This window comes from Platichthys flesus, chromosome 24, assembly GCF_949316205.1.
Source record: "Platichthys flesus chromosome 24, fPlaFle2.1, whole genome shotgun sequence".
Lineage (NCBI taxonomy): Eukaryota > Metazoa > Chordata > Actinopteri > Pleuronectiformes > Pleuronectidae > Platichthys > Platichthys flesus.
Window position 1 is genome coordinate 4,216,646 of NC_084968.1, and position 13,779 is coordinate 4,230,424.

The 13,779-nt window shown below is 42.0% G+C and overlaps 2 protein-coding genes and 1 non-coding gene across 5 annotated transcripts in view; all 3 read right to left on the minus strand.

The window, feature by feature from the left end:
* Positions 1-2,122, minus strand: part of kirrel1a (kirre like nephrin family adhesion molecule 1a) — a 31,258-nt gene extending 29,136 nt beyond the window's left edge. For both annotated transcript variants that reach the window (XM_062384415.1, XM_062384414.1), the window contains exon 1: positions 1,874-2,122. In XM_062384415.1, coding sequence (XP_062240399.1) covers positions 1,874-1,919 — 46 coding nt within the window. In that variant the 5' untranslated portion in view covers positions 1,920-2,122. The remainder of the gene's footprint in view (positions 1-1,873) is intronic.
* Positions 2,123-4,775: 2,653 nt separating this feature from the next.
* On the minus strand, positions 4,776-4,849 carry trnar-ucu (transfer RNA arginine (anticodon UCU)). Its single transcript has one exon. It is a non-coding gene; the product is annotated as a tRNA-Arg (tRNA).
* Positions 4,850-7,036: 2,187 nt separating this feature from the next.
* Positions 7,037-13,409, minus strand: LOC133950216 (uncharacterized). 2 transcript variants are annotated; one of them, XM_062384462.1, is made up of 10 exons: positions 13,232-13,409; positions 11,498-11,631; positions 11,170-11,284; positions 10,960-11,059; positions 10,328-10,536; positions 9,969-10,099; positions 9,123-9,255; positions 8,272-8,377; positions 8,107-8,182; positions 7,037-7,615 (listed from the first exon to the last, which is right to left on the minus strand). In XM_062384462.1, the coding sequence occupies exons 1-10, from the start codon at positions 13,302-13,304 to the stop codon at positions 7,535-7,537; spliced, it is 1,158 nt and encodes a 385-aa protein (XP_062240446.1). In that variant the 5' UTR covers positions 13,305-13,409; the 3' UTR covers positions 7,037-7,534. The 2 variants fall into 2 exon arrangements, with proteins under 2 accessions (XP_062240446.1, XP_062240447.1); XM_062384463.1 differs by lacking the exons at positions 11,170-11,284; positions 11,498-11,631 and having other exon boundaries at positions 13,232-13,407.
* Positions 13,410-13,779: the final 370 nt, after the last annotated feature.

Genomic DNA, 13,779 nt, shown 5'->3' on the forward strand with positions numbered 1-13,779 from the left:
CGCTTTAATTAGCCCCTCAACTAATAACCATGCAATCATTAGCACTGGTGGGCAATTACACGTGTGCAAATTGCAGGCCATGAAATACTGTTTTACTGGTCTAATGAAGAGATAAGAGTCTGCGTGCGCCGTAAAAAGAAGAAATGCTCGGGATGTGTTATCTCTTCGGAGGCGGCACTCAGCCCTCCGTGGCTGGTGCCCGCCACTGCTTTCGTGTTTTCACAGCCCGACGCAAATGACACAATGCAACATCTGAGACCTGACACCCACTACGCCCGCTTTGAGTCTCGCAGCCCCGTTTACAGTCTGCTAATCATGTCTTTGAAAGCAAATATTATTTGCTTGTGAGCGTAACAGTGGATGCAAGAGTTGTAACAGCGCAACAACAGACAATGGGACACATGGCGTCACACATGTAAATGGCCTGTGTATCTGTGTCTATGTGTGTGTGTGTGTGTGTGTGTGTGTGTGTGTGTGTGTGTGTTTGTGTGTGTGTGTGTGCTCATGGACATCCGTGTGACATGTACAGTTTATGAGGGGACAGCTTGTGACAGGGACAAGGGGTCTGGATTGGAAAATGCACATAGTCTGTGTGTGTGTGTGCGTGTGTGTGTGTGTGTGTGTGGTGTGCGTGTGTGTATGTGTGTGTTGCAACGGCGGCCACATAGTGTCATCCATGCATCCAGGCACTACGGGTGGATGCCGAATATGGCGAGCCGGCCCTGAGCGACACAAAGCCAGCCAGACCACGGTGACATCATCCCTTTCTATACCTTTGCCTAACACGCCCCCCCCCCCCCCCCCCCCACACACACTCCTCCCTCCTCCCTCCCTACCTAGGATGAAGTGGTCGAGTGGCCGTGCACGCGCCCGGTCAGGCCAAGGTAGACAATGGCAGGGGAGGAAAAGGGGGAGGTTTGCTGTGGCGCACAGATGTGAATCGATCAAACAGGTAGCTTAGAGAAATTACAACCATCCTCATCTTCCTCCTCCTCCTCCTCCTCCTGCAGCCTCCTGTAGCCTCCTGTCTCCTAGCAACTCAGCCTCAGCTGCGATTACCATAAGCCAACAATGTACCTGGGAGCCCACAGGTACAGAGAGGGGGGGGCGGGGGGGCGCATGGGCACTGCTGATGCTTTACACGCCTCTTTGTGCAGCTGAAATAAGCAGAGTGGGTTACAGTGATGCTGTGTGTCAGGTCGCTCAGGTAGGACAGGAGCAGAGGAGGGGCGCGTGTGTGCGCGTGTGTGCGTGCGCGTGCGCGTGCGCTCTCACTGACTGACGAGCCATTCACATGCGAGAGCAGCGTGCACGGTGCTGCTGGCATGTAGAGCAGCGCTGGTCAATCACTGTCATTCCCGTCACGTCCTCATCGCCTCGACCGCCTCAATGTAACGGGAGGTGGAGGTGGTGGGGGGGGATGTGCTCGGTTTGTCTCATGTGCAAAAGGTCGTTTGGGCCGGTGGGGCGCGCGCGCACGAGTCCCCCTTCGAGTTGAGCGCGCACTCGCACTCGCGGCCGCATGCATTTCTTTCTCTTTTTTTACCGGCGCGCGACAGTGATCATAAAAAAAAAAAGTGGTGATCCATTGCTGCGGCACACACACACACACACACACACACATACTTATACACACATGTATACTAGCACGCACTGTCGTTCTCGCTCACGCACGCACCACAAGCACGCACGCCTGAGGTGACCCACTGCTCGCACACCGGGGTGTGAGGGGAACACAGTGAAATCCTGCCATAGCCCACATCTTTGTCCCTTTTCCTCGCACGCGCACACACTCGCACGTCTATCCACCAAGCCCTCCGGACACGGTTTAATAGTAATACGTGATCACACGCGCGCACGCACGCAGTCTTACCAGTTTGAGAAGTGAGCAGCAAACTCAGGAGCAGCAGCCTGTGCATGGTTCCGCCGGGTCCGATCGTGGCTCACGGCCCCGTGAGGACAGCATCAAAAAGCGGGGACGGGGCGGACGTGAGGACGGTAACAGCACCGGAGAAGAAGAGTAATAATCCTCCGCTTCTACACCATCTCACCGCTGCTTCTCTCGCTGTTCTCTCTCCTCTCTCTCTCTCTCTCTCTCTCTCTCTCTCTCTCTCTCGCTCTCTCTTCTCCGCTCTCCCTCTTCTCCTGCTCCGCTCCACAGCCTCCGAGCTTGCTCCGATGACGACACCTTCAACTTCCTGTCTCTGGCCTTCACAATAAAGTTAGAAGACTAAAACTGGGAAGATCAGAGGTGTTGGTCATCTACTCCCATACATTGCGCATGGCGTCAAAATAAACAGCTACATAACCTGTATGGCCCTACATTCCCATTGTGTTAGGGTTAGGGTTGTGTCTGCTGAATTTGATTGACTGCACAACAATAATAAAATAATATAATAATAAAACCAAAAAAAAGGGGGAAACAATTTTAAATAACAATGATAACAGTGTCTCATAAAACATTATAAAATGATTGATATAGTAGTTAAGATAAGAACAAGATTAAAAGTGAATATATTTTTAAGGTGAATTCAGAGCTATAGTTTTTTCCTTTATTTAAAGAAACGTTTACATACAAAGAAATGACACAAAACACTCAAAATATACAAATCATAATTACGAAAATATCGCAAAAAAAAGGTATACCCTAGCCACCCTGTCCCCTTGAACACAGCTAATATCATTATTGTTCTCATGTTGATGAGAATGATTTATGATAATCCATGTTCAAATGTGCCCATAGTATAAATTTACTGTTATTTGTGTTCGAGAAACAGCTCGAGAAACAATTTAGATAATAATCTGAATTAAACTTTAGACCATTTCGCTTAACTTCCGGTGTTTGCAGCAATGTCTCTAACTTGACATCATATTCTCATTAGAAGCGCATTCCTCTCGCTCCCCCCCCCCCCATTTTTATGTCTCTCTCTCTCTCCGCCTGTCTCTCTGTATTTCTCTCTCTCTCTGTCTCTCTCTCCCTTTCTATGTCTCTCTCTCTGTCTCTATCTCTCTCTCTTCCTGTCTCTCTCTCTGCCTGTCTCTCTGTGTTTCTCTCTCTTTCTCTTTTCTCTGTCTCTGTCCCTCTCTGTCTGTCTCTCTATCTTTCTCTCTATCTCACTGTGTCTCTCTCTTTGTCTGTCTCTCTTTCTGTCTGTCTCTGTCTCTCTGTCTCTCTGTTTCTCTGTCTCCCTGTTTCTCTGTTTCTCTCTCTCTCTCTCTCTCTCTCTTTCTCTCTCTCTCTCTCCCCCTATCTCACATCAGCGGCACCACAGCAATTCTTCTTCTTCTTCTTCTACAACTACTACTTATAAACCACACACACACACTAAAATGAGAAACATGATGAAATAAATATATAAACTGAACATACTCAGAGAGACCTAATCCCTTAGACACAATGTTGTAGTGGAGGGTTTTGGATCATGATGAGGTAATTGAGTCGTTCCAGATGAGCCTGGTTCCTGAACTCAGCTCCACACCTCAATCTGTTGAATATAACAAATAATAACAAACAAATCTACAGCAGAATGAGCAGACACATATGATGAAACTACACATGAGACTCTGCAGTAATGACAAAGACAAATAATGTTCTGGCAAAATCAGGATTATCATTAAAATATCAGAGGAGATAGGAATTATGGGAATAAATGGAATTTATATTAGTCCCTAATTATTAATGTTGAGTATTTCATGGAATAGAACAGTGATGTCACCATGATGAAATAGCCGCTGTGATACTGTAACTGTATCAAGGATCCGCGGGTCTCCATCCACAGTGAGCCCGGTGCCACAACACCGATGCTGGAGCGCCCCCGCGTGGCGTCAATCCGCAGCAACCCCTGCAAGTGCTCTGCTCTCCAACCAACACAACTGAAGTAGGGATCCAAAAATACCAGCACACACACAGGCTAGTTTCTTTATTTCAGTTAATTTTTTTAATTTTTTCTATATTTCTTTGGTTCAATTTGTCTATACGGATATATCGTAATATATTATTATAGTTTCATATATTTCAGTGTATATTTTGAATATTTGTTTTTATATTCTTCAGCACATTTCAAATTCAATATTTCAGTTTTTTTAAGGTATATCTCTGTATATTTGTGTATTTTGCAGCGTATTTTTTTAATGCATATTTCTATATATTTCGGTGTATTCAGTGTATATCTCTTTGCATTTCTCAGCGCATTTCTTTAAAATCATAATATAACGACATTCTTTATATATTTCACTACTTGCTGTTAAAAGATTTCAGTGCATTTCCCTTATATATTCTTAAAATGCATTAAATGGTAGTTAACCACTGTTTTGTTTCAAATTATTTTGAATGAACACAAACGTACGATTAAAGCAGAATCCTTTGGATTTGCATTGCCATTGAGCTTTGGTCTTTTGACAGATGGACCTTGTCCCTCTCAGTGGAATTGATGTTTTAAGGGACATCTCAAAATATTTTTTTTCTGTAGAGCTATTCCTCCAAAACACAACCGTTTCATCATGCACCAAAACCCTTCCAGTCCCCGGATAAATTCAAATGTAAGAGATATGAAGGGTGTAAAATACAACAGTGGACAAAATGTGTGAAATTAAGAAAAAATAAGAAATGTCTATTCAACATGAGGCCAGTGAGACTGAAACAGGACTGAGCTTCTCTCTGTTCACTGCAGCTCACACGTATTATCGAGGATTAACAGAAAATCATCAACTGCGACCAGAGCATCATCATCTGTGTCCAGCTGATAAAAAACACACCATGTGTTACCATAGTGACCCATCTCTGCCGGGACTCGAACCCGGAGCCTCTGGATTAGAAGTCCAGCGCGCTATTCCATTGCGCCACAGAGACTGCGCCAGATCTTTCATATACAGCATCAATTTTATAGTTCCCTCCCTTCCTACGTCGCTGCTCTGCATCCCTGCAGCATCAGGACCAGTCTGAGCCGACATTTTGGCAATTCCCGGGTTTCACCACTAGATGGCGCAGTTGAGGCGGGATATCTGTCAAGTCAGATGGCAATCGACCGGAAGTGCAAATGCGTCGGTGAAAAAATAAAAGCCTCCGTGACTGCAGAGGGCGCTGTGCTATGACCACTTAACATAGGTTTTTATTGTGAAGGTAAACAAGCGAAAGATTTGTTTTGAGAGAAGTAGCTTAACTCACAGCGGTCCTATGGTTTTTGTCGGGGCTTTGTATTCACAGAAATATTTGATATATATATATATATATATATATATGTCCCTGCACGTGGTGGTGAGTGGATGGAATTAAGATTAAAAGATTTTCTATAATAAATGATTTACTTGTGAACACTCTGAGATGTCAGCTGTATTAGCATCGAACGTGATTATCAGTGCATGGTGTGTTTTGAGGTCTCCATTATGAAGACATTAGACCTTGTGTGTTATGTTGCAGCGCAGACAGAGTAGTTAGTATTCAGCCTATTTCTATAGATACACATATTGATTTTATTTTCTCCCCAGTCCTGTACTCATGGTCACATGTGACTCCCATGTAGGTCAGTGGAGCTCCATCATGCTGCTGCATGTCTGGAATAACACTGGTGCACCGGTTACACACAGATTGCATCAGATTCAAGAAACGACCCTCCCCCCCCCCCCCCCCCCCCTCCTCGGCACAAGGAGACACTGTCTGCCGGTCTCTATACATGTCAAGGACACACAAGAGGAACCAGCTCTGTGGAGATGATGTGGCAGTGTATGTGTGGGCCAACAACTTCCTCTGTGTCTGATGTCACAATCTACAGAAATTTATATGTGAACTTTGTTGACTTCATTTGAACAAAATACACCTGAGATGTGTAATCGAAACATTAAATTGAAACCTGAATGTTAAATATAAATGTTTAATATACATTGAATAAAAAATGTACTCTAAATATCAACTAAAAATCTAAATCTCAAATATATATCAATGTTAAATCCAAATCCCAATATCTGTTAAGGGTTAAATTGAATATGTAGATTTGACATTGACATTGGATGAATATTTTTTTACAAGGGAAATGAATATGACAAAGTTCACCAATATTGCTTTAAATCGGGTTGAAATAAAGTGACTTAAAAATACAAACAACTCATTTATAATATTTGGGAGCTGCTTAAGGTGAACAGAAAGCACTCATTCAGAGCCACCAACTATTGGAATAGTTTACATGTTGATTTAGGAAACAATATTCTCTATCTTAGAAAGCTTAAAGCAAACCAGTCTTGTGATCATGTGTAATCAGTCCAGTGTATCTAATATGATTCTGCCAACATGTACCTGTGGCTCTGAATTTTAAATCTAACAGGCATTGTATAGTTCGATTTTTATTTTTTATTTTACTCATGGTGTAATTGGTTGTTTTCAATTTGTTTTTAATGTTAAATATTAATTATTTGTTGCACAGATGGTTTTTGACCTTCTGACACCAAGATAGCTTATCATTATTGTGACATGATGTGTGCAATGTGATGCAATAATGAATGCAATAACCCTTGCGTAAAATTGTATTGTAACCACAAGGCTGAAGAGACAGGGATGGGAAATACTCAGGAACAGAAACACTACTTTGGTATAACTTGTTCTCTGTAGGTTTCAGTGAGAAGAAGTGAAACTTCACAGTAAAAGCATGTTTCCTTCCAGCATCGCACTGTGTCTATTGAAAGCATATGCACGAGTCTGAAATGTATTCTCCAATCGTTAGACGACACAGTATCTTAACAGTTGAAAATGGGACTACTCACCGTCGTCTTTTGCAGAAGTAGACATTGCAAAATCGTTTAAACTTGTGAAAGTCAATGCAACCATTAGAGTGAACTTCCTGATCGGGCAACGATCTTTAACTGTGGGAACTTTGATCATCTTTTGCTATGTCACAAAAACTAAGCCTATCTGCTCCGGCGTGTAAACGTGTGTTTCTTCATTGTAAGACTGTGTTCTGGATTTGGTGCAAAGACACACAGCCGTGAGGAAAAGGACACAAGAGACAGAATGCGGGTGGAAGAAGAAAAGACACAATGGGACGACAAATTGTCAAGGAAAAGCAGCTCTGCAGCCCATCGCTGAGCCAAGCTTTCTGATTTATTAGCTCTTTATATTTAAGTCTACACATATAAATACATTAAGATTGGAAACAATCTCAATCAGTCAAGCACCAGCGCTGATCGATCACACATTCAGGTAGCAGCTACATTTGATGCCAACGTTTTTCTAACAATAACTAATAAATGCGCAAACAATCGGGAAAAAGTGAATTTATTGGATGCAAATGTGTCGCTGCAGAACGACCGGTTGTTGAGACCCTAAAGATCTGATGAACTCTAGCTGCTGCTGCCGGGGTTGCTGCATGACTGTGGGGTCATATGTTCTAAGACTAAAAACTTTCTTTGACACACCTCATCGACGAGCCAATAAAAAAGCTTGCTCCACGTTCTGACCAGCAGACGCCTCCTCTTCAACAGCACAGTCTCCCATTTTCCTCTTTAGCCGGTTCAACAGGAGCTCAGGAGACTTTCACTCGTCTTCCCGTTAGCCGATTTCAGGCTCCAACACCAGTGAGATCCTGCAGTTCTCTTCCTCGGCTGGGTAGTACAGATTGCAAGCAGTGCTCTGAGAAGAAAAGAAGGAGAAAGGTTGGGGGGTTTCAAAGGAAACAAAACTCAGCGTGGCTTTTAAAAAGCCCATCATTGTAGAGACCAGGACAACTTCCTTTGAGAAATGAAAACTCCTACAAATGACTCAAAGCTATAAAGCTAACAGAACACAAGGGATGACTAACTTATTGAATCAGGACTTGTGCACGGATGTCGGACATAGAATTGTCCCTTCTGTTTAAATTGTGGCCCCTTTATGGCCCCTGATATAGAAAAAACATAGATACGCCACTGAGACGAACACAAAACTGTGTATTAAAGCTTAGTTTAGCAAAAAACCTGACTATGTCCAAAAGAACCAACACAGATGAGGTACGGTTTTGGGATTTTAACACCTAGCTTAAGGTCAACCTCCTCACCTGTCAGGGCAAATGAGCATACTTCCTAAACACCCTTCTATCCCTTTAATACTCCCAGGAGATCGGACAATCAGGGAGTCAACCTCACCTTGTTGTTGTTGTCAGAAATATCTGTGAGGAAGTCCCGAGGTTGAGGCACTTTAAGGAAGATGCGATTATTTTTCCTGTGAATTAAGAGTTGAAATATCACAGTCAAAACCAATCAATAAAGAGACAGGAAACAATAGTATCGGAGGAAAACGTATATACAGACCCTATGTGCTTCCTGCAACACACAAAGGTCAGGGCTGTCAGGCCAGCAAACATCAATGGGATGAGGATGACTGCATACAGCAACTTGTTAGGATCGGTTTCTGCATCTGCACGCACACACATCGACAATGTTACTATATGCTGAGGGAGACTTACAAGGCAACAGTGCTTAACGTTTCAAATAACAAATCAAACCAAACTTTACTACACGAATGCAGAAGGAATCTTTGTCGCAGAATCCTTCCTAAAACCGCCTGTAGATGGCAGCAGCACTTTGAAAATCCTACACACAGTGGCTTTAAGCAGTTCCATAGTTCCTCACCCCCTGTGTTCGTCAGCAGGTGACTGCAAGAAGTACTGAACGGATTTCCAGGAAACTTGGTGGGACGATGGGACGTGGGCCTCACTATATTTTGTCCCGGATCCCCACCAAGGGGCCAGGATTTCTTTTTATTTTCTTTCTTTATTATTTATGACCTTTTTACTGATTCCCAGGGAATAATTAATGGATCTTGGTGAAAAAGAACAGCCCAGGTCTTGCACAAAACAGTGCCCAGTGAATGCTGGTGTGAATCTTTAATATTGCTAGATATAGCATATCACAACAGATTAATAGTTGTCCTAAGAAATTATATCAAAGCCATTTTATGGTAATGACCTATTCGTGATGATTTATTAGTAAGTATATATATATATATATATATATATATATATATATATATATATATATATACTACATGGTTTTTCCTTCTATTCTTCTGTTATAACAGATAGACAGGCATGCAGTCTTGTTTGGCTTTGTTAAGTTTCACACAGTGCCTTTTCTAACTTCAAGCAGATAGATGACCATACCGAAATACTTCTCCTCAGTCCCCGGGGTCCAGATATCTCCTATGTACACAGCTTGCATCGTCATGCGGTACGGACAGTGTGGGACAACGGTCAGCTCAGTTGTTGTTTTATCTTTATCTGTTATCGGTTTAGACTGTGGGAAAAAGAAGACATAATTGTTATGGCGGTTAATTACTCACATATCAATTTACATTATGTCATAAAAATGACATAATGTACACAATGTCCCCATAGTTCACATTAACGCTCTACAACACACAGCTCTCTCTCCCCCGGAGAAGCCTGGCAGCACTGCGAGGATCAAGTTCTTCACTGTGCAATATTCATTCCGTCTGTGCATTACAACGATTCATGTGTAATCCATTCACTTTTTTATTTTCTACACAGTCTATCATAGTTTTTATTCCATTTATACTTTTGTCTATATTGTGTTTATCTCTTTAAACTTAAGTATTGCATGTTACTGCTATAATATTGCATATTCAAATATGATCTTATCTTATCTTATCTTAGTGGTAATGCACTAAGAAACATAGCATTATCACAACAAAGGCAAGGAAGATGAGTGAAGGAGAGCAAACACATAGATATATTGATCAGAAAGACTGAAATATGACTGAAATATAACTTTTCATATGGTGAACGGATAAGCTCCTAAACATAGATGAGTTGCAAAGTTAAATATTAAAATGATTGAACTTCAGAGGCATTTTAATATCAATATTAAGTAATTAATGAGGCATCCAGTTGCTTCTAAGATTGAAATTATTACATGTTATTAGTATTATTGATGGCACCTATTGAGTTCTTGGATAAAATAAATGGGCTTAATCTGGCATGTCTTACCATTGATGTCTCACACTCAGTGTAATTAAGCACGAACTGCTTAAAATAATCTCTGGTGCGAGGAGTAATCCAGCTGATGTTGAATTTATTCCCAGTCTTTTTTACTGTCCACTCAAGGGGAGGCAGTTTCACTGTGCAGAGAGGGGCATGACACAACAACAATAACCATATATATATATATACACACACAAAGACTCACACACACACACAAACAAATTCTCTCAGAAACGTACTGCTATTACATTTCCAAGAAAGAACAAAGAGCAACTTCTTGGATTGAATGAGGAAGTGTAACATATTGCTACACAATTCTTTCCTCCGCACAACTCCTCATCCCAAATTAGCACTGGTCAACCTACCAGTAAAATGATCTAGCGGTCTCATCCGGAAGGTGTTCCTGAACAGCGTCTTGTTCTCCGTCCCGTTGAACAACATATCAATGCTCTGCTTGAGGTTGACCTGCAGCTCACAGCCGGTCCTGACGCCTCCGGTGAAACTGTACGACGAGCACTCTCGCAGGGGCGCAGGGGGGTCATAAAAAGACATAGTACCATCCTGGTTTATCAATCTTGGAACAAGACAGAACAAACGGTTAGCCTTCATGTTGCACACTGATCCTGAAATCACCCAAAAAGCTAATTAACAATAGAAATGAACTTTTAAATCTTCCCAGTTTTGCTTCTATTTTACAAGTCAGACAGACCTGGCCGAGAGGAGACCACACACATACACTGTTCGATACATTTAATTAAATAGCTCAACATTTTTGGGACAAACGCCTCATTTTCTTGCCAGAGGTTTGATGAGAACCACTCTTATATCTGACTCGACGGCCAGAAGCTGGTTAGTTTTATGAAAGATAGCAACAGTCCTTTTCTGTCAGGAAAACTACGGACACTATGTCCTGAATTTGGCTAGAGATGGGAGTCCGCCATGTATATAAAACACTCAATAACCATATTTGGCGTGGGCCTTGACAAACGACACATACCGATAGAAAAAACCAACATCTGTCCTGGGAACGACTGGCTCCCAGAAGACACTAGCGTTTTCTGCAGGGTACCAGTAGCCCTTCACATTCCTCACCATCTCTGTGCGGAGCAAACACACATGAATCCAGTCAAAATATTGCTCAGAAGCTTTGGCCTATTTTTTTGTGTACTCAGGAGCATTGAAATTCAGGGCAGCAAAGGGAGCAAACCTGGATACATGAGGATAGTTGAATTGCTTTTTCTTTCACCACAGACAGTTTGAACGGACAGATTCTGAAATCCTTTTTCATCCAGGGAGGCGGTCCAGGGAGGAGAAGCGACAGTCTTCAAAAAACACACACAAAAACACCACTTCATGGCACTTCATATCGGCAAACATAAACACTGACACCGATATGGCTGTGTAAGGCTCGCATTGGCCAATATCATTGCCCATCTGAAATGTCAGTTCGTTTAGATTCAAATGAGTTGTGTTCATAAATACTCTCGTGAAAAAGAAAAATAATTTACAAAATGGAGAGACCCATGGGAACTCACATCTTTATATTCATTGTTTATTTGCACGATATAGGTGCAGTTCGTCCCTGAGTGCTGTGGTAGTGTCCAGGTCAACCTAGCTTTGAAGTCTTCGATCCAGTGCAGGGACAGATTCTGTGGTGGTAACACTGGGCCTCAAGTGGAGAAGGAGAAAAAGACAGAAAGCTCATAACATAGGGTTTCAGCAGGGTCTCGATCACTTCCTGTGTATGCACAACTGCATTTTGTAGAAAATTCGCACTAAACATAGTTTCCATCACCATAGAAGAATTCCTACATACGCCCCTGGAGGTAAACGATTTTTGATATTATTTTCGGTGTGGTACATTCATGGCTTTAAATAAATTAAGGTCAGACAGCCGGCACTCAAGAACATCACTATCTCGCCCAAAATCAACATGTTAGAAATGTGTCAACAATGAGTGTGTTTACATGCACATTAGTATCCTGACTTCCCCAGCCAAACTATGTTAAGACGGATCACCATGAAGCTGGGTGCAAGGATGTGTTAGGGTTCAAGAAAGAGCCAATTCCATCTTGGCTCGTGGATCTGGATCAGGGGGCGGATCCAGAAAAGAGGAAATTTTTAACCCATTTTGTTGATTCCTCAGAGAATTACACCCGAATCTGAAAAGTTTCAGATACCGTAAGGGGGTTGGTGGAAATGAGCAGGTGCGATTTAGTGCGGAACCAAATAAAAATAGGAATCTATCCAATTTAAAAATGGAATAATGAGAGTGTAAGCTTTTGGCCAGCTGTAAATGTATCTACAACAAATGTGTGACTGAGAAAATCATGTTAGAGCAGTGGTCCACAACCTTCTCGAGCCCAAGATCTACCAACCTGATATCTTCCAAAAAAAAACCACTTAGGAAGTGTCTTATTTGTTATTTCTGTTAAAGGCTGAATGTACAAGAAATAAATATACACAAAGAAGGGCAGTTGTGCAATGTTTTCTATCTAATGCACATTATTCAAATTAATATAAATTTCTATACACAATGCACAATATGTAGCTTCTCAGTTCCACATCATGTTCTGCAGAGGAGTTGCTACTGCAGCACAATGTATTTACATATAGGGTTTGATTTGAATATGGCCACAAATGTGATCATTACCTTGTATGAAAGAAGTCCCTTGTACTCAAGTAAATACCAGAGCTACACAGTAGCGGACACGCACGCACCTATACCCTACACACTGGACCCTTAGGGTTGTTGTACTTTCAGGAGGCTACTGGGCTATGATCAAGGACTTCCAAAATAAAATGAAGAAATCAATAAATATGTGAATAACACACAAATAACTCAATAAATGTAGGGATAAAAAAATGATTGTAGAGGTATGTTATCTATATAATATCCAAGATAGAATTACATATATAACCTCATTCATCACAACTGCATGTCTTTTAGCATTTACTTCATTATCTACTATTAATTTGTTTATTAAATCACTTTTTCAATTCTGGCACTTTTGGTCCTCCATATACTCTACTGAGGGCAACTCTGGTTTGGTGAGTTTTAGTGAACGGTGCGAACACGGCCCCTTATAACCTGGATATATAAAGGTAAATATATATTCTAACAAGTGAACCGGGTTCCTTTGTCTACAGGCAAATCTGGATTCATCGCGATCTCAGTTAGAAAGGATTGTAAAGTTTTATAAATAGTTAAATCGGGATACTGGCTCATCCTGAATCACAGAGGCATCGATAGCAGAGTGTGTTTTTACCCGTCTGGGAATCCACCGTCAGGAAGAGGCGAGCTATCAGGAACAGGGACAAACTCCCAGTCATCCCGGTCATCTTCTCTCTGTTCACCCAGTCTCTCAATGGTTTCTTTTTCGCTCGCTCGCCCGAGACCTTCACATTCGCCCTCGAGCGAGACAACAGCGGAACTCAAGTGCCCGGCTGAGTCACTGGCTCCGACCTTTATGTGGGCAGGGTTTGGAGGCCGGTGCTGGGTGGAGAACTTCCCGTTTTTCTCGCTGGGAAACTCAGGACACACGTAGCAAGAGCTGTGAGCAATGGTTTTATATGAACACACTGGGCACACACACCAACAAGCCTCATGTTATGGATGAGATCAGATGAGACAACCTGAGATTAGAAAACACTACATAAGAAGATAAGTTAAGAAGTTTAAGATAATGCACAGCTGTGAAGGCTTTAATGATAATAATAATAATAAAAAAAATACATGATAAAAATGTCATCACGGTTGTACAGAGATTAAGTTTAAATTATAAGCTAGAATGGCTACGTGCACATATACCATAAG